General features: G+C 45.3%; 1 protein-coding gene across 3 annotated transcripts in view; it reads left to right on the top strand.

Moving 5' to 3' along the window:
- Nucleotides 1-18,269, top strand: part of farp2 (FERM, RhoGEF and pleckstrin domain protein 2) — a 125,766-nt gene that overhangs the window by 25,258 nt on the left and 82,239 nt on the right. For all 3 annotated transcript variants that reach the window (XM_070883224.1, XM_070883223.1, XM_070883226.1), the window contains exons 6-11: nucleotides 3,109-3,256; nucleotides 3,860-3,955; nucleotides 6,722-6,885; nucleotides 8,969-9,037; nucleotides 16,721-16,778; nucleotides 17,527-17,770. In XM_070883224.1, the coding sequence (XP_070739325.1) occupies nucleotides 3,109-3,256; nucleotides 3,860-3,955; nucleotides 6,722-6,885; nucleotides 8,969-9,037; nucleotides 16,721-16,778; nucleotides 17,527-17,770 (779 nt within the window). The remainder of the gene's footprint in view (nucleotides 1-3,108; nucleotides 3,257-3,859; nucleotides 3,956-6,721; nucleotides 6,886-8,968; nucleotides 9,038-16,720; nucleotides 16,779-17,526; nucleotides 17,771-18,269) is intronic.

Here is an 18,269-nt window from a genome sequence, read left to right as displayed (position 1 = left end):
ACCCAGTCTTTGGCCCTCGCGACCAGCTCCATTCCGTCACCATCAGTTCCATCCTCTTCCCTGGCCACTGTCCCAGGTTGGACTAGACTCTGCCCAATCTTGCGTCCTATTTGACCCTGAGCTAAGCTGCCGACCCCATATTGTTTCAATTACAAAGACCGCCTCCTTCCACCTCTAACATTGCCCGTCACCGCCCCAGCTTCAGACCTTCTGCTGCTGAACTCATCTCCAGATTCCACTAGTCCAATTCTCTCATGGGCGGCCTCCCTTTCTCCACCTATACAAACTTCAGCTCATCTAAAACTCTGCTGGCAACATCCTATCCCACACCAATTCCCACTCATCCATCACCCCTGTCCTCGATAACTTCTATTGGCTCGTGGTCTCCTAGTGCCTCAGTTTTAAAATCCTTATCCTTATGCAGTGTCAGCTGTGGCTCAGTGGGCAGCACACTGAGTCAGAAGGTTGTGGGTTCACGTCCCACTCCAGGGGGCAGAAATAGGTCAATGTTCCGCCCACATCCGCCGAGGTCCCGCCGCAACTGTCGGTTTTCTGGGCGATCCCTCCGGAACCGTCCATCTGCTGTCGAGGTTCCGTACAGCGGTCGATTGGTGGGGAAGGGTTCCGCCGACGTCTGATCGTGCCGCCCGCCCATGCCAGATGTTGGAAAATGCCATTTTCATCAGTTATGCTGGCCTCCGGTCGACCACCAGAAGGACCGCTCGGGAAAAGCAGGTCTGACCTGGTCGGCATTCGGCCAGCAGTGAGATCGGGAAGGAGAGGTGGACGGCAGTGAGATCGGGAGGGAGGGAGAGGTGGACGGCAGTGAGATCGGGAGGGAGGGAGAGGTGGACGGCAGTGAGATTGGGAGGGAGGGAGAGGTGGACGGCAGTGAGATCGGGAGGGAGGGAGAGGTGGACGGGAGTGAGATCGGGAAGGAGGGAGAGGTGGATGGCAGTGAGATCGGGAGGGAAGGAGGGAGAGGTGGGAGCCAGTCGGGCAGCATGGAGACTGAATGGGAGGGAGTGCTGGAGACCATCACATGACGGCAGCCGGGCGGATGCTGCACCTTATGAGTGGGACTGCTGGAAAAAAGTTAGGTGTATGTTATATTACTTTATTGCTAATGGCGATGTTTAAATTGGATGTTATAAAAGTGACTGAAATGTATCTAAGCTGAAGGAGGCTTTTTTGTTGGACCTTGCTGAAAGTCCTTCATTGAGAAGCCCAATGGCGAAGGGAAAATTATTGAGTAACTGAAAAGTGTTCAGCATGTCACATTTAGTACATCCAAGCTGATTCATTAATTGTGTCACACAATGTACTGCAATGTAACTGATGACCATGACATCTTGGGGGTGGCACTCCATGTTTGGCCTCAAAGAAACAGGGTTGAAGTGCAAGCCTTAAGGTCTGCCCTGCAAGTAGGTAAACTGAGAGTAATTGAACGGCAGGCTTCCTGCATTGGTGACCCTTCCTTGTCTTGCGACGGCCTGATGACAGGACCCATTATACACTGCAGTCAGATGTGGATGGGAAGATATTCCTGATGAAGCAGATGACCTGAGGGACAAATGTGTGTTTCTCAGCACACCACACATGACAGTAAAATGACACGCACCAACCGAGGGTCAGCAATATTTACAAGTGCACAATAACAAAGGTTACATAAGATTATTATATTTACAGGAGCAACACCCACCCCTCTACCCGGCACCACCACCTCTCTCTCCCCTCCACCCCCCCACACCCCCCCCTGCCCTTGCAGGGATGCTCGATGTCCTCTTCCTCCCACCCTGCCTACACCACAGCGTGGCACTCCCCTGCCCGTCACTGCCTCTGGTTGAGGAGGTTGTGTCGGAGGGCAGTGGGATTTCTGTACCAGATCTAAGATAGCCTGCCCCCTGGTTGGTTCCACAACATACTATTCAAGGAAAGCATCCCGGATACACTCTCTATGAACTCCTCCTCAAGGCTATCTTGGCCAATTTGATTTATCCAATCAATATAAAGATTAAAATCGCACATGATTATTGCTGTACCTTTCTTACAAGCTGCCATCATTTTTTGATTTATACTCTGTCCAACAGTGTAGCTACTGTTAGGGGGCCTATAGACTATGCCCACCAGTAACTTCTTCCCCTTATTTCTTATGTCCACCCAAACTCATTCTACATCTTGATCTTAGCCGATATTATTTCTCACTACTGCACTGATCTCATCCTGTTCCTTTCTGTCTATCCTTCTGAATTGTCAAATACCCCTGAATATTCAGACCCCAGCCTTGATCACCTTGCAACCACGTCTCTGTAATTGCTATCAGATCATACCCATTTATATCTCTTTGTGCCGTCAACTCATCTATCTTTGCACGCAGCATCCGTAGTTTCAGATAAGTAGCTTTTAATTTTGCCTTTTTACCATTTTTCCCTGCTTTGACCCCACGTTCTGATGCACTTTTATTTTTATACATTCTGTCCCTTCCTGTCACACTCTGGTTATCATTTTCTGCATCGCTACTCTGCTCTATTGCCTCCTCCTTTCTCTGACTTTTTACATTTCCGCTCCCTGAACCCTGGGAGGGAGACAGGAAACTACAGACCAGTTAGTCTAACTGAGGTAGAGGAACAGAGGGATCTGGGGTTGCATATACAAATTTCTAAAAGCAGTGCAGGTTAATGAGGCTATTTATAATAAAAAAAAACAAGTGGTTCACTTCTGGAGGGATAGATTTGAAAAGCAGGGAAGCTGTTTTAAACTTGAATAAAACCTTTGTTAGACTACACTTGAAGTAGTGTGAACAGTTCTAGCCTAGATATTATAAAAGGATATAGAGGCACGAGAGAAGGTGCAAAAACGATTTACTAGCATGATACCAGAACTGAGAGGTTAGACCTATTAGGAAAGATAGGTAAAGTTGGCGAGGGGGTCATTTATAACAGACAAATGTCATTCAAAAAACCCCTCAATTGTATAGCTTGTCAAACAAATGGATTGCTTATTACTGGATCCCTGGGCCACTGGGTGTTCTGACCATGTTCTTGTGTACAACTGTCACAAATTATTCTGAGCTATCGTCTTAGTAACCGTGTTCTGTATGTGTTCCAGAGGCCAGACTCCAGCTGAGTCCGATTTCCAGGTACTGGAGATAGCACGGAAGCTCGAGATGTATGGAATTCGTTTTCACGCGGCCTCTGACAGGGAAGGGACAAAAATCAATCTGGCTGTAGCCCACATGGGAGTGCTGGTGTTTCAGGTAGAGATATGAACTTTAAATTAAATATAAACCAACATACTGATTTTCAGCTCGTACACTTGAGATGTGTAAGGGTGTGGGCTCAGAGGAGACTATGCTAATAGCAGCTGCTATTTTGCTTTGAGCAAAACAGAAAATACCCGCTGTAAGTCTATTCATAGTCCTTTTTTGGCTTCCTTGAATCATTGTCTTCGTCACCTTTCGTTGGTTTCTCTAATTTTCCGTGTAATTTTTCCTGTGACCATTCTAAACTGTTTTGTCTAATGCTAGCTATAAGCACACTTGTACTATGGTTGCATCACTCTAGCAATACCTCTTTGACTTTCAAGACGATATGCTTGATTTGCAATCCTTTGTTCTGTAGCAATTTTTCCTGGTTAATTCCCTGTCTCAATAGAGATGGGGGAGCCATCAAGAATGCTGCGAACTGCCTTAAAAAGTAGCATTAGCTTTGCCTGATCAGTATGTGCCATTGGAAGGGTTTGTGTAAGGAGTTGTGGTTTAGCTCTTGAGCGCCTGCCTCTGGAAGCTCCACAGCTAAATCCAGCCGCAGGATTATAAATCTAAACGTGTAACATTTTTACTGTTTCTCCACCCTTACAGGGCAATACAAAAATTAACACCTTCAACTGGGCAAAGATCCGGAAACTTAGCTTCAAGAGGAAAAGATTCCTCATCAAGCTCCACCCAGAAGTCCATGTACGGTTTGAGGCTTTGGGAAGAGTTCATTTGCTGCTTGCTGTTTTTGTATTTATAAGCTTGAAAACCCCTGTTCGATCTGTTAAAGCATTCCGCAGTGTGCATTGGACAAAGTGGTGGGACCGTTGAGAGAAGTGAATGAAAGCTTAAATCAAAAAGATGGGTTTAAAAAAGTGGAGGGAGAAGTGGAGCGGAATGAGAGAGGGAGTGAGAGAATTTGGCAGGGGTTTCTGCAGCCCATGAACACCGCAAGCCATCTCGCAAAGGCCAGCCCCGGAATCCGACCAAAACAAGCACCAGTGCAAATGCTCCCAAGGAGAAATGAGATAATGGCACTGAATACTGGTTAATTCACTCTCTACAGTTCTAAGTCAGATACTGTCCCTGCAATCCTTCATCTTCAGGTTATTGCACAAGATGCAGGGGCCGAAATTGCCCCCCACTTTAAGGTCCATTACCACCTCTAAGAGGGCGGTAAGGCCATTCCGACTGGGGGCAGGCGGATGGTCCGACCCATCCAAAATTGCCCCGGAGCTGAGGGCGTCGAGCACACGGTGACCCCTGTCCGCCCCGCAAGAGAAATTGCCCCGCAGGAGCAGTGCTGCTGCCACTTGGTGCCCCCCACCCCCCGACAGCTGATCCCGCCCACCTTCTGCCCCGCTCCCGATGCACTTCCACCACTCGGCCGCCTCAAACACCGCCGCAACAATTAAAAGTTGGAGCCAATTTCCCTCTACGCCCCATGGATTCCGATGGAGAATATTCATTTAATTCGAATTATCCATCCCGTGTGGGGTGGTTGGCAATTTCTAGCCCGCGGTATTCAAGATTTCTCAGCACCGTAAAGTATTTAACTGCAAGTCCACAATCCAGCACAGACACAATGGGCCGAATGGCGGCCTCTATGCTGTAAATGTCTGATTCTGTGATCAACTGCCAACATCCTTTCTCTACAATCCACATTCATTCAGGACACCATAGGCTGTCCCCACACCTTTAACTTCCTCTAACGCTGTGGCCCCTCCTGTTCTCGGACTCTGGCCATGTGTACATTCTCACCCCTTGGGTTTAAGCTGTGCCTCAGTGGTTAGCATACTCGTTCTGAGTCAGAAGGTCGTGGCTTTGAGCCCCACTCCAGAGACTTGAGCACTACATCCAGACTGACACTCCACTGCATTAGTGAGGGAATGCTGCACTGTCAGAGGTCCAATCTTTCGGACGACGCGTTAAACTGAAGCCCCGCCTTCCCCCTCGGCTGGATGTAAAAGATTCCATGGCACTATTTGAAGAGGAGTAGGGGAGTTCTCCCTAGTGTCCCGACCAATATTTATCCGTCAACTGACATCACTAAAAGAGTTATGATGGTTCTCTCATTGCTATTTGTGGGACCTTGCTGTGTGCAAATTGGCTGTCACGTATTCCTCCATTACAACAATGACTACACTTCAAAAGTACTTAATTGGCTGTAAAGCGCTTTGGGAAGTCTTGAGGTTATGAAAATGTGCTAAATAGAATCATAGAATAGTGCAGCACAGAAGGTGGCCCTTCGAGTATTCGCTGGCTCTTTTGAAGCGCAATCCAGTTAGTCCCACTCCCTGCTCTTTCCCCATATCACCACAATTTTTTCTCCTTCCAGTATTTATCTAATTTGCTTTGTAGAGTACTATTACATCAGTATCCACCACCCTATCAGACAGTGCATTCCAAATCCTAAACGAAAGTTGTTTCTTTCTTATCCAACTAATCATATCTACAGAATCTCCGGCATTGGCTTTACTTCCCGGCCTGGCACCTTTTACTCTCTCTCTCTCTCTCGTCTCCAAGACTCTATCCTTGGCCCCCTCTTCCTCATCTACATGCTGCCCTTTGGCAACTGACAGAGATGTCAGTTTTCATATTTATGCAGACGACATCCAGTTTTATCTCTCCTCTCTTGACCTTCACTGCCTCATGCCAGACTGCTTGTCTGACATCTGGTCTTGGATGAGCCGCAATTTCCTCCTGCTGAACATTTGGCCCCACCACAAGCTCCTTAGCCCCGCCATCGATTCCTGCCACTCCCCGGCCACCGTCTCGGCTTGAACCAGACTGTTCACAACCTGGTGTCCTATTCCATCCAGAATTGAGTTTCAGACACCATGTCCTCTCCATCTCTGTAACATCACCCGTCTCTACCCCTGCATTAGCCCATCGGCTACTGAAACCTTCATCCACGCCTTTGTCACCACCAGACTCGACTATTCTAATATTCTTCTGACCAGCCTCCCATCCTATACCCTCCATAAACTTGCTTATCTCCTCCCCGTTCCTATCCTATACCAAGTCTCGTTCACCCATCACACTATGCTCGCTGGCCTACCTTGGTTCCTGGTCCCCTAATGCCTCGCCATTAAAATTCTTATCCTTGTATCTCCCTAACCCCGCCCCTCCTCCAGCCCTACAACCCCCCTTTCATGTGAACTCTCCATTCATCTGACTTGTCTTTTGTGTTTCTCTTCTCCCTTTGGTGGCTGTGCTTTCAGCCCCACACTCGAGTATTTCCCCCCTCAACCTCTACATCACTCTCCTTTAGGACCCTCTTTAAAACCCACCTCTTTAACCAGCTTTTTGGTCAACACCTCCTAATATCTCCTTTGACTTGGTGCCCCATTTTTTCCTGTTGTATGCCTTTGGGATGTTTTTTCTATGTTAAGGGCGCACTAAATGGATGTAAATTGTTGTTATTGAGAGACAATTGTAATACCAGTGACACTGCTCTGATTGCAGGATTCATACCAGGATACGTTGGAGTTTCTGCTGGCTGATCGTGACCTGTGTAAGATCTTCTGGAAGAACTGTGTCGAGTACCACACCTTTTTCAGACTCATGGACCAACCCAAACCAAAGGCCAAGCCAGTTTTATTCAGCAGGGGCTCCTCCTTCAGATACAGGTAGATGTTAACCGTGTTTTAGTTGTTTAACATTTCTCTCAATTTAGAGTATTGTTTGTTAATTAGCTGGTTTTCAGAAATTACTGAGCCTGATGGGATGTAGCTCTACATACGATTTAAATGAGTAAGTTGTTGACGAGCCACTGCTGATGTATAATATATTATTCCTGTTTATCACGCCTAAGGCTAATGCATGTTTCTGTCATGCTTACATTTATTTTTAAAGTATTTTAAAAACATTGTCAAGCTGGTGTTTTATCATTAAAAACGAACATGTAAGATGTATGCACTGAACACACATCAGTATGAAGCAGGCACAACCAGAGTCCCACGACTATATTTATTTTCACCATGGCTCCCTATTCTATAGATACATATACTGTGACTAGAAAGTAAGTTTATCTCATGGTTTGAATTCTTTATTCATTATAACATAACCACTGTGATCGCTGCAAATGGAGGAATTGTTTCTGAACATTTTTATCCTATTATTTCGTGCATCAACAGGATAGTAATTTTATTGAATGAGAGGGACAAAGGGTTAAAAGGTGCAGTATCTCTTGTCCATTCATTAAAATGAATAGTTAACGAGAGTTGTGCCAACCAATTATTTTAATGATCAAATTAAAATATTTACTGAATGTTCACATAATTAGACCATCCCTGGACTGTGCAGCCTCCTTGTTGAATGAGGATTGAATTCATGATAAATAACATTGTCAACCTGTACTGTACCGCTGCCAATTCATTCTCATTCAGATTGCTTTTCAATCAATATACAGGTGTATACCATTGGCAAACACCTGCACTAAAGGTCAAAACTGATTTCATTATATATGTATGCTAAAAGTTGCTTGTTTAACACCTTTCCTTAGAACAGTATCTGCCTGCAATTAATGAGCTGTGTAACCTTCCTGTAACTAATAAAGTATCAAGTTCATTTATCCAATGGCAAGGATTGAACCAGGACGATTGGAGACCTGCTCTGCTGCAGTGTGGGCTGGCCCATGCTGCCCCTGGGCCCTCGGCACATACAGCACAGAAGGAGGCCATTTGGCCCATCGGCCTGTGCCAACTCTTTCAACAGCTATCCAATTAGTCCCACTCCCTTACTCTTTCCTCATCGCCCTGCAAATTTTTCCTTTCAAGTATAAATCCAATTCCCCTTTTGAAAGTTACTATTGAATCCGCTGCCACCACCCTTTCAGGCAGTGAGTCTTGATCATAACTTGCTGCATAAAACAAATTCTCATTTCCCCCCCCCCCCCCCCCTCGCTTTTTTGCCAACTATCTTAAATCTGTGCCCTCTGGTCACTGACCTATGGAAACCGTATCTCCCTACTACTCTATCAAAAACCCTCATAATTTTGAACACCTCTATTAAATAATCTAAGTGTTTAAAAAAGAATGGGACAGGGAAGATCGAAGCAGACTGTTTCTAGTTGTTGGAAGGTCTGAAATGAGGGACCTTTAACACAAGAGATTTGGAACTGAGAGTTGTGAAGCTGTGGAATTCACTTCCAGGGTTAATGGTTGAGGTAGAACCTGCCAACGTTCAAGATTAGATTGGATAGTGGATAAAGGAAAAGGGGATGAAAGGATATGGGAACAGAGCGGCTAAATGTAATTAGAACTGTTTGCTTGCATGGAAGGTAAATGCTGATACAGACTGATTGGGCTGTTTGGCCTGCTTCCATGTTGTCTTTTTATTACTGTAATAATCATTGCCATTACTGACCACAGATATTGATCCCATTGAAGCACTAAAGGTGAAAGCAAAACAGTGATTAATGCTATGTCTAAACATGAGAAAGAAGTTTCACAAGAATTTTTATAGCTTTTTTCATGCACAATTAATAACTGTGTCAAAATGGGCAGTGCTGGTCTTGGACTCTCGTATGCTTTCAGCAGCACAGCTGAGATCATGTGTTTGTCATACATGGATTCTACACACAGTCACACCTGGTCCATTCATGGCCAAGTGCTTTAGACCACCTGTGTGCTGAGCTTATGGTAGCTTGTTGAAGGTGCAATGAGTCGTGTTGAAAGTGTTGTGGTTAATCTCCTGTATTTTCCTCCACAGTGGGAGGACACAGAAGCAGCTCGTCGACTACATGCGAGAAAGTGTGATTAAGACTACACCTTATCAGAGGTAAATTGTGTTTATATTTGGAAGGTTGCATTGGCTTATTGCTTGCATGTCTCCCTTTTCGTCTCCAAGATTATGTTTCTGTTAAAGCAGGGTTCCGCTATAGTTAACATTTAGCCTGTACAGTTATATTTGGATCAATACATACTGGGGCTTGATATTAGACTAGAACTTTCCCCACATCATACCACAGAAGCTCTTCCGATTCCTACCTGTCAAAACTAGTTCCCCTCCCAGCATCACCGCCTCACCTCATTACCTCTAAGCCAGTAATGTATGTGTTGTAGTTGGGGGACTTTATCTCTGTTTTCAATCTGTTTGTCCATAAATATTCCCTCAGTGACCTAATGCTTCACTGGTCCTTCCATATGTAAATACACACATGCTCTAGCCTGCTGAGTCTGGCTGTTTCCACCAACACTTAACTGATGCCTCATTAACTTATTTTAAGTGGATGTTGACTGGATGGAACTTTTTAATAGATACATACAAATCAGAAAAGGTCATTGCAATCCATCATGCTAGTCATGAAAGCATTCACCACTCAATCTCTTACTCTTCAGTCACCAAATATCTATCCCAACTCCCTTTGTCTATCTTCACTGTCTCACCAAACAGTCCGTTCCGCGCATTCACGACCACCTTTTTAAAATCATTAAATCTAAGCTGCCTTTCCTTGAACTTGAGTTTATGCTTCCTGTGCAATGTGATGCTTTGTGAACCACAAGAATCCAATTTGTCTGTTGCCCACAGGATCTTGAATACTTCAATAACACCTCCCCCGAGATACCTTCTCTTCACTGTAACCACTTTCCATGTTATTCACCACTTCTCATAGTTCAGATGCCTAAACACATGTACCGACCTATTATCCCTTTACTGTAGTCTCTCCAAAGCCAAGATATCCCTACACAGGTAGGGCGAGCTCCGTAATGCTCTGGAGAAGTTGACATTTCCTGGGATATATGTGTTATTCCTCTGACTATGTGCTAGAAGATCTTTGCTATCTTTTACTTTTGTGCATTGTTCTCGTGTCCATAATGTGCGTGTCTGGTGTGGGGGCAGCGATGTGTGCTGGGTTCTTTGCTTCAGAGCTCTAAGTGTATCTCCAGCAAGCATCTCGATCCCATAATGCCTTTTCGCTCTCAACATTAAAACTATAAAACCTTTGACGCTATTAAATCTATTGTGTGTACTTGCCCTAGAGAAACATTGCGATCGTCCTTAGCTGCTGCTGTTTGCTTGTGTTGTGACACATTTCCTCTGGGTAACCAAACATTCTGCTGCTTGTTGACAGATGGTCCAGCAAATGACTAAAATCTGGGCAAATAAATTAGAAAAACACTCAACATGCATATAGTTCTTCCTGCCTCTGCCAGCTCAAAACCTTGCCATGCATGTTTCTGATAAACGTTGAGCTTGTCGCTTTTAGAATTAGCTGCAGTCAATCCTGAAAGACCATAGGGCTGCAGAAAAAGCCTTATTTGCGGTAGCTGGGAGTCTCTGATTCCATTCCAAGCTTTTCCTACTCTGCATTTCTTGGCCATGCTGATTCCATGCAAGGAATGGGACATTAACAGTACAGGTTAGGCGAGGGATTTTACATTTGTTTTCGAGGTGTGGGTGCCATTGGCAAGGCCGCATTGATGTCCAGCCCGAGTTGCCTTGACAAGGTGTTTGACCTTTGAGTTGACCTGCTGCAGTTCTTGAGACTGTTCCCATGATGGTATTAGATAGGGAATTCCAGGATATTGAACCAGTGATGTTGAATTCGACAGTGAGTGACTGGGATGTGAGAATGAAGGGTGACCTTGTCAGCAAGTAAACCAGCAAGGCATCAAGCTGCTATTTTTATATAGACTAAAATTGACATTTCTTGCATTTTGTGATGGGTGCTACACAGTATTCCAGGATGTGCAGGTTAAAAATCCTGGGGCTCTGGAATGTGAGAGGTTTGACATAGTTACATTGTTTACACATTGTTTAGCTCCTGCCCGGGTCTGGATCTCTGAGGTGGGAGCAAACAGTGTGTTTCCCATGTCAGTATGAGGCAGCCCAGTCTCGTGGCCTACTTCTTTTCCAATGCGCTGTACAACAGTATTTGCAAAACCACACTTCTGGAAACTCTGATGTCCTGTCTCTGTCGAGTCTATCCTTCCTGAATGTTGAATACGCCTGGATGTTGAGTTCCCAGCCCTGATCATCCTGGAGCCATGTCTCTGTAATCCCAATCACATCATATCTGTTAACATCTATTTGCACAGTTAATTCATCCACCTTATTACGGATACTCCTTGCATTAAGACACAAAGCCTTCAGGCTTGTTTTTTTTAACACCCTTTGTCCTTTTAGAATTATGATGTGGTGTGGCCCTTTTTGTTTCTTGCCTTTGTTTACTCGGCCTTGCACTATTGCTTTTTACCTTTCTACCATCTGTTTCTGACTCCATATTACTTCGCCCTGTCTCACTGCATAGGTTCCTATCCCCCTGCCATATTAGTTTAAACATTCCCGAACTGCATTAGCAAATGTTACCCTCAGGACATCAGTTCCAGTCCTGCCCAAGTGCAGACCGTCCCTTTTGTACAGGTCCCACTTCCCCCAGAACTGGTTTCAATGTCCCAGGAATTTGAATCCCTCCCTCTTGCACCACTGCTCAAGCCACGTATTTATTCTAACTATCCTGCTCCCTCTACTCTGATTAGCATGTGGCACTGGTAGCAATCCAGAGATTATTACCTTTTAAGGTCCTACTTTTAATTTAACGCCGAGCTCCCTAAATTCAGCCTGTAGGACCTCTTCCCGCTTCTTACCTATATCGTTGGTACCTACATGTACCACGACAACTGGCTGTTCACCCTCCCTCTCCAGAATGCTCTGCAGCCGCTCCGAGACATCCTTGACCCTTGCACCAGGGAGGCAATATACAATCCTGGAGTCTCGGTTGCCGCCGCAGAAACTCCTATCTATTCCCCTTACAATAGAGTCCCCTATCACTACAACTCTCCCACTCTTTTTCCCGCCCTTCTGTGCAGCAGAGCCACCCATGTTGCCATGAACCTGGCTGCTGATGCCTTCCCCTGGTAAGTCATCTCCCCCAACAGTATCCAAAACGATATATCTGTTTTGGAGGGAGATGACTGCAGGGGACTCCTGCACTACCTTCCTGCTCTTGCCTTGTCTCTTGGTCACCCATTCACTATCTGTCCTAACCCTTACCTGCAGTGACCAACTCACTAAATGTGCTATCCACAACATTCTCAGCATCGCGCATGCTCCAGAGTGAGTCCATCCGCAGCTCCAATGCCGTCACGCGGTCTGTCAGGAGCTGCAGCTGGACACACTTCCCGCACACATCGTAGTCAGGGACACTGGAGGTGTCCTTGACTTTCCACATAGCACAGGAGGAGCATGACACGGGTCCAAGCTCTCCTGCCATGACTTAACCCTTAAATTAATTTACTTACTAAAATTTACTTAAACACCAAACAGCTACTTAGTAGTTCGCTGCCAATTAAACCAATCTAAATGTCAGTCTAAAAGAGAGTTATACTTATCAGTCGAACAGCCAACCTTGGCTGTGACGTCACACCTCGATTTCGCACCCTTCTAACTTTGTCTGCAGCTGGTTGGGCTAGTCTCTGGGCCTCCGTCTCCTCCTCTCGCACTCCTTATCAGCTGCTCTAGTGTCAGCACTGGTAGGAAAAACAAGACAAAACAGCACCTGCCACCCCCACTTGCCTGAACTCACCCACTTACCAAACTCACGAATGCCACTCTTTGCTGCTGCACTCCGTGCTCTGCACGAGCTGCCTCTTTTTGAACTGTATCTAGGTCAGATGACTCACTACTGGTCAGTTGTTTACAGAACTGGTTTTAACTAGCTGCTAATTGCCTCCTACTGGAGAGTTACCTTGCTTTTCTCTGCCTAAACCTGAAAGATTCCCAACTATTTAACTTTTCCCCTTTAAATTAAACTGTTACTTACTTAGAAGCTACTGGCAATTGCCACTAACAATTTACTCCAGCCTCCAAATGGTTTAAAAAGAATAACCCTTAAAACTCACCCATTTACCAAACTCCCAAATGCCACTCTTTTCTGCTGCACTCCGTGCTCTGCATGAGCTGCCTCTTCAAAAAATCAGGTTTGTCAGGCATGACCTACCTTTACAAATCCATGCTGCCTGTCTCTGATTAACTGAACATTTTCAAGGTGTTAAGTCATTTTATCCTTTTAATTATAGACTCTAGTAATTGCTTGACAACAGACCAACTGGTCTATAATTCTTTGATTTTCCCACTCTTCCCATTTCTTAAATAGTGGACCGGCATGCATTTTTCCAATCTAAAGGAAAGGTTCCCAAATCAAGAATACTTTGGAAGATTATAGTTGGAGCATCTGCAATGTTCTCACCTGCTTTCATTTAAAACCCTGGGATGCAAGCCATTTGGTCCTGGGGAAACGCTCCCGCCACAAACTCTGTTCCCTATCCCTCTCCCCAACCTCTGTCTGAGGCTGAACCAGACAGATCATAACCTTGGTGTCATATTTGACCCTATGTCCTATGAGGAGAGATTGAGTAGACTGGGCTTATATTCTCTAGAGTTTAGAAGAATGAGGTGTGATCTCATTGAAACAAAATTCTTACAGGGCTTGACAGGGTAGATGTTTCCTCTGGCTTGGGAGTCTAGAACCAGGGGTCATAGTCTCAGAATATGGGGTTGGCCATTTAGGACTGAGATGAGGAGAAACCTCTTCACTGAGCGTGGTGGATCTTTGGAATTCTCTACCCCAGAGGGCTGTGGAGGCTCAGTCTTTGAGTATATTCAAGACAAAGATCGATAGATTTTTGAATAGTAAGGGAATCAAAGGATATGGGGACAGTACACGAAAATGGAGTTGAGGTAGAAGATCCGCCATGATACTGAATGGCGGAGCAGGCTCGAGGGGCCGAATGGCAGCCTCCTGATCCTTGTTCTTATGTTCTTATGACCCGGAAATGAGCTATCGACCACATATCCGCAGCATAACTAAGACCACATATTTCCACCTCCGTAACATCACCCGTCTCCACCCTTGCCTCAGCTTATCCGCTGCTGAAGCCCTCATGCATGTCTTTATTACCTCTCGACGTGACTATTCCAATGCACTCCTGGCTAGCCTCCACATTCTACCCTACATAAACTAGAGGTGATCCAAAACTCGGCTGCCCGTGTCCCAACTTGCACCAAGTCCTGCTCACCCATCACCTCTGTGCTCGCTGACCTACAGTGGCTCCCAGTTAAGCAACGCCTTGATTTCAAAATTCTCATCCTTGTGTTCAAATCCCTCCATGGCCTCGCCCCCTCAACACCCCCCCCCCCCCCCCCCCCCGCCCCCGAGATGTCTGCGCTCAGATTCTGCCCTCTTAAGCATCCCCGATTTATAATCGCTCAACCATTGGTGGCCGTGCCTTCTGTTGCCTGGACCCTAAGCTCTGGAACTCCCTGTATAAACTTCGCCGCCTCTCTACCTCTCTTTCCTCCTCCAAGATGCTCATTAGAACCTACCTCTTTAACCAAGATTTCTCTTATTTCTCCTTGTGTGGCACGGTGTCAAATTTTTTATCTCATAATACTCCTGTGAAGCGCTTTGGGATGTTTCACTACATTAAAGGTGCTATATAAATACAAGTTGTTGTTGTTGTTGATTTCAACCTGCACATCAAAGCATTGAAGTTCTGCAATTTTTTTTTAACTTTATGGTTTGCAGCTCCTTTTATGTATATTATCAAGCTTCATAAAATGTGTAAACTAGTCTGTTTTCTTTAATCTATTCTGCTTCGATTCACATCTTTGCTTTTGCTCTAATGCTCACAAAGGTATGTTTGACGCTGTTTAACTTCCTTTGTTTAAAAAATCCTGCATTCTGATTGGTGTGGTGTAGTTGGGTATGTTTCCAACTTTTTAAGAAAGGTTACCTGGTAAATGAATGAAATGATGCTTCACTATATGAGCCTGGACAAGGAGTTAATGCGCCTCCCCCAGCAGGTCAACGCCATCACCCGCGAGAGATGCATAGCACTTTCCTCTGAGCTGCATGCCAGTTCTCACTGCCTTTTGCTCCTCTACCAGCCCAAAGCTAATAGCTGCCATTATCTATAACCACAGATACAAAAACAAACCACTGCGGATGCTGGAATCTGAAATAAAAACACAAAATGCTGGAAATCTCAGCAGGTCAGGCAGCATCTGTGGAGAGAAACAGAGTTAAAGTTTCATGTCTGTGACCCCTTCGTCAGAACTGGCAAAAGTTCAAAATATAACAGATTCTTCAGGAAGTGCAGGGGTCCCTGAAGGGGGAGAGGGGAGGAAAGAACAAAAGGGAAGGTCTGTGATGGGGTAGAAGGCAGGAGAGATTTGAGACACAAAAGGGATGATGGGCCGAATTGAGATGGTAATGGGACAAGTTGTGAAACAAAAGATGAGTCTAGCTAGGGTGTGATTGGGGGAATCATCACCAGCTGTCATGGGAAACAGAGAAAAAAATAAAAGGGGAGGTGGAGGGGCTGTTTTTTAAAAAAAAAGGAAAGGAAACAAAATATGGACAGAGGGTATGGCCTTAAACCATAACCGTGGGTGTTGCTTCAAGTCTCCGAGATCATCCACAAGATGGCTGCCGCCCTGATGAAATACAACTATCGCACTCCGGCCTTGGCTGCTTTCAACTTCAATTCACCATATCGTGGATGATGAAACGTTCCAGGCAGGATCGCTACTTAATATTGATGATTGTCTTACTGCTATAAGCTTTGAACTTTCAGACTTAGCAAGCTGTCACGGTGGAGATTGACATTCTCAGTGATCCAGATAGTTTTGACTTTTGCTTTATTTTTTCTTTTGGGTTTTTGTTAATTTCAAGACTCTGTACTTTATTTTTACCCACAGTGGTAGCCAGTAGCGTATCCTTCTGTCTCTCCCTCCCTTTTGTATCATTTCAAGGTTGGAGGTTATAATTGGCTCTTTCCAAACAAAATGTGTAGACTGAGGAGCTCTCGAATAGTATTGCAGACCTTGCACAATGTGGCACTGCGTTTGATGCAAATAAGTGACACAAGGTTGGTAGGTGATGTGGGCATGTGTCGGGTGCAGTGTTCAGTTCTCTCTCTCTGAAGATGTTTGGCCTGCAGTAAATGTGGTGTTTATGTATGCAAGTGACTCCAAATCGACTAAGTAAACTTGTAATGTGATAGTTGGAGATAATGTCCTTTTAGAAATACCATTCTTGTACGTTGATCCCAGAGCTGGGATTTGAAGCAAATTGAAAAATGTTGGCCTCTGGTAGCAAATTAAACATTTAAATATTAGTTAAAACTGTATGTTATCTTTAAAAAAAAATCTGAACCATGATTTGACTGTAACCCCGCCTTGGACTTTCAGCAGTCATTTAGAAACGAGCTCTTAACTTTTATTTGTCCCAGTTGAACCTTTAACGTACAATGTTGGGTGCGAGTGAGTGTGAATGCTGTGTTTCCTTTCCTGCACTGCGTTTGTGCTGCAGTATGTCCGTCTCCCTTGCCTGTGCTTACCCCTTGCATCGCTTGGTCGCCTCTCGCACTCTGTTTGAGTGCGTTTGTTGAAAGACTCCAGCTGTCTGGTGCAGGCTTTTCCTCCTCACGTCCTTACTGAATACTCTCTGTTCTTCAGGCGGCACAGCAGAGCACGAGTCTCAGCTCGGACTTTGAGCGCAGACGTGCCAAAACAGGTTAGTCCTGCGGCACCTTGGGATTTGTGTATGTCAGTGTTTCAAAAATGGAGTACTTGCCAAATCTGATGTTTCTTATTTAGTACCTGATCGGGTTTGTTCCATTTATCCCTTCCGCCCTTCTCCTGGAGCTTGCCACTCGGATGGTAGGCACTATTGGCAGTACACTGATACATACTTGCTGTCAGTGCTGTTCTGGATCAGCAAGGCAAGTGACTGTCCTAAATGACAAACTGTACCTGGCAATCTTCTCCCTGCACCCTCCCTTTGTCGAGTAACATAATGCGTCCCTTCCATGTGGCGTTCCATCAGGCCTCCTGGCTTGAAAACTGGCTGAGGCAGTGGGGGTTCAGTGGATTTTAACCCTGGGATTGAGCCCTCTGACCTTCCAGTTTGGGAGTTGCATTATATTTGGACAAAGCGATGCCAACCTCCTATAGCTTTGTTTCAATACATCAGCAATAATGTTCCACATGTCTACGATGTCATTAGGTTTTCATTAAATTTATAACATTTCCCCTTGCAATTTATCACAGCTAGGTAATATAAAGAACACAGTGAGTAACCTGATTGGGCTGGTTTGCATAGTAACCAAAGTGTTGAAATGAAAAGCAGAAAGTGTAAATCGATGGATTTGTTAATTTAAGACCTGTTTGAAAGCAGAGAACTGTTAATGCACTGTCCATAAACTGATTGCAGTATCCAAATGTGCCTGTTGGTTCCATTTTTGTTTTCTTCTCCCCACTAGAGTTTATCATTCACTGAAGGTGTAGAGGTCCCAGGCTCCCCTTCTTCAGCGGCCGTTTCCTTTCAGTCCGTCCAGTCTGCGTATCGGACTGTTGCTGACGGTCGGCCCATCCACTCCGACAACAGCAGCGTACTCCTCGTCAGCAAGCACTCTGCTCCGAGACCCCTGACAGAAGTGAAGATGAGTCCGGCGTTGGAAGAGGCGTGGCGGCCCTCTGATCAGCCCTCTCCGATCTCTTTGCAAGGTTCTGTTGCTGAAGCTGCAGGCAGCTGCAGCCCCTCCTCCTCGGGTTGTGATGGGCATAGTGGTTTAACTAGAGAAGACAGTGTTAGTAACGGGCGACTGACTCAGAGAAATGACAATGATGAGGATGACTATACCACAGGTATATTTATTACTGAGAACGAGTACAATGTTAGCCAGCTTCGGGGAAGGGCAATGCCAATTTTCACATTGACAAACGCTCAGTTGCAGCTCACGGAAGAGTTCATTGATGACGACCCTGCCGAGATTTCCTTTTTTGCTGGCGGGTCAGAGGCATTTTCGCCATGTTACCATGGGCTGGGGAATGGTACAAAGGGCCCTACTGCTTATAGTCAACCAGAGAGTTCACCAGTAATAAACTCCAGCGTGTTGAAACTAAGCTGTGGACACAACCCAAGTAAATATGTCAATGATAATATGGAGCTGGGTTCAGAGGATGACCTAGAGTTTGAGGGTGGGAGTGATCTCAATGGCAATGG

The sequence above is a fragment of the Pristiophorus japonicus genome, chromosome 6 (assembly GCF_044704955.1).
Source record: "Pristiophorus japonicus isolate sPriJap1 chromosome 6, sPriJap1.hap1, whole genome shotgun sequence".
NCBI classification, from domain to species: domain Eukaryota; kingdom Metazoa; phylum Chordata; class Chondrichthyes; family Pristiophoridae; genus Pristiophorus; species Pristiophorus japonicus.
The sequence above is the reverse complement of the archived record's forward strand: the minus strand, read 5'-3'. Positions and strand labels throughout refer to the sequence as shown.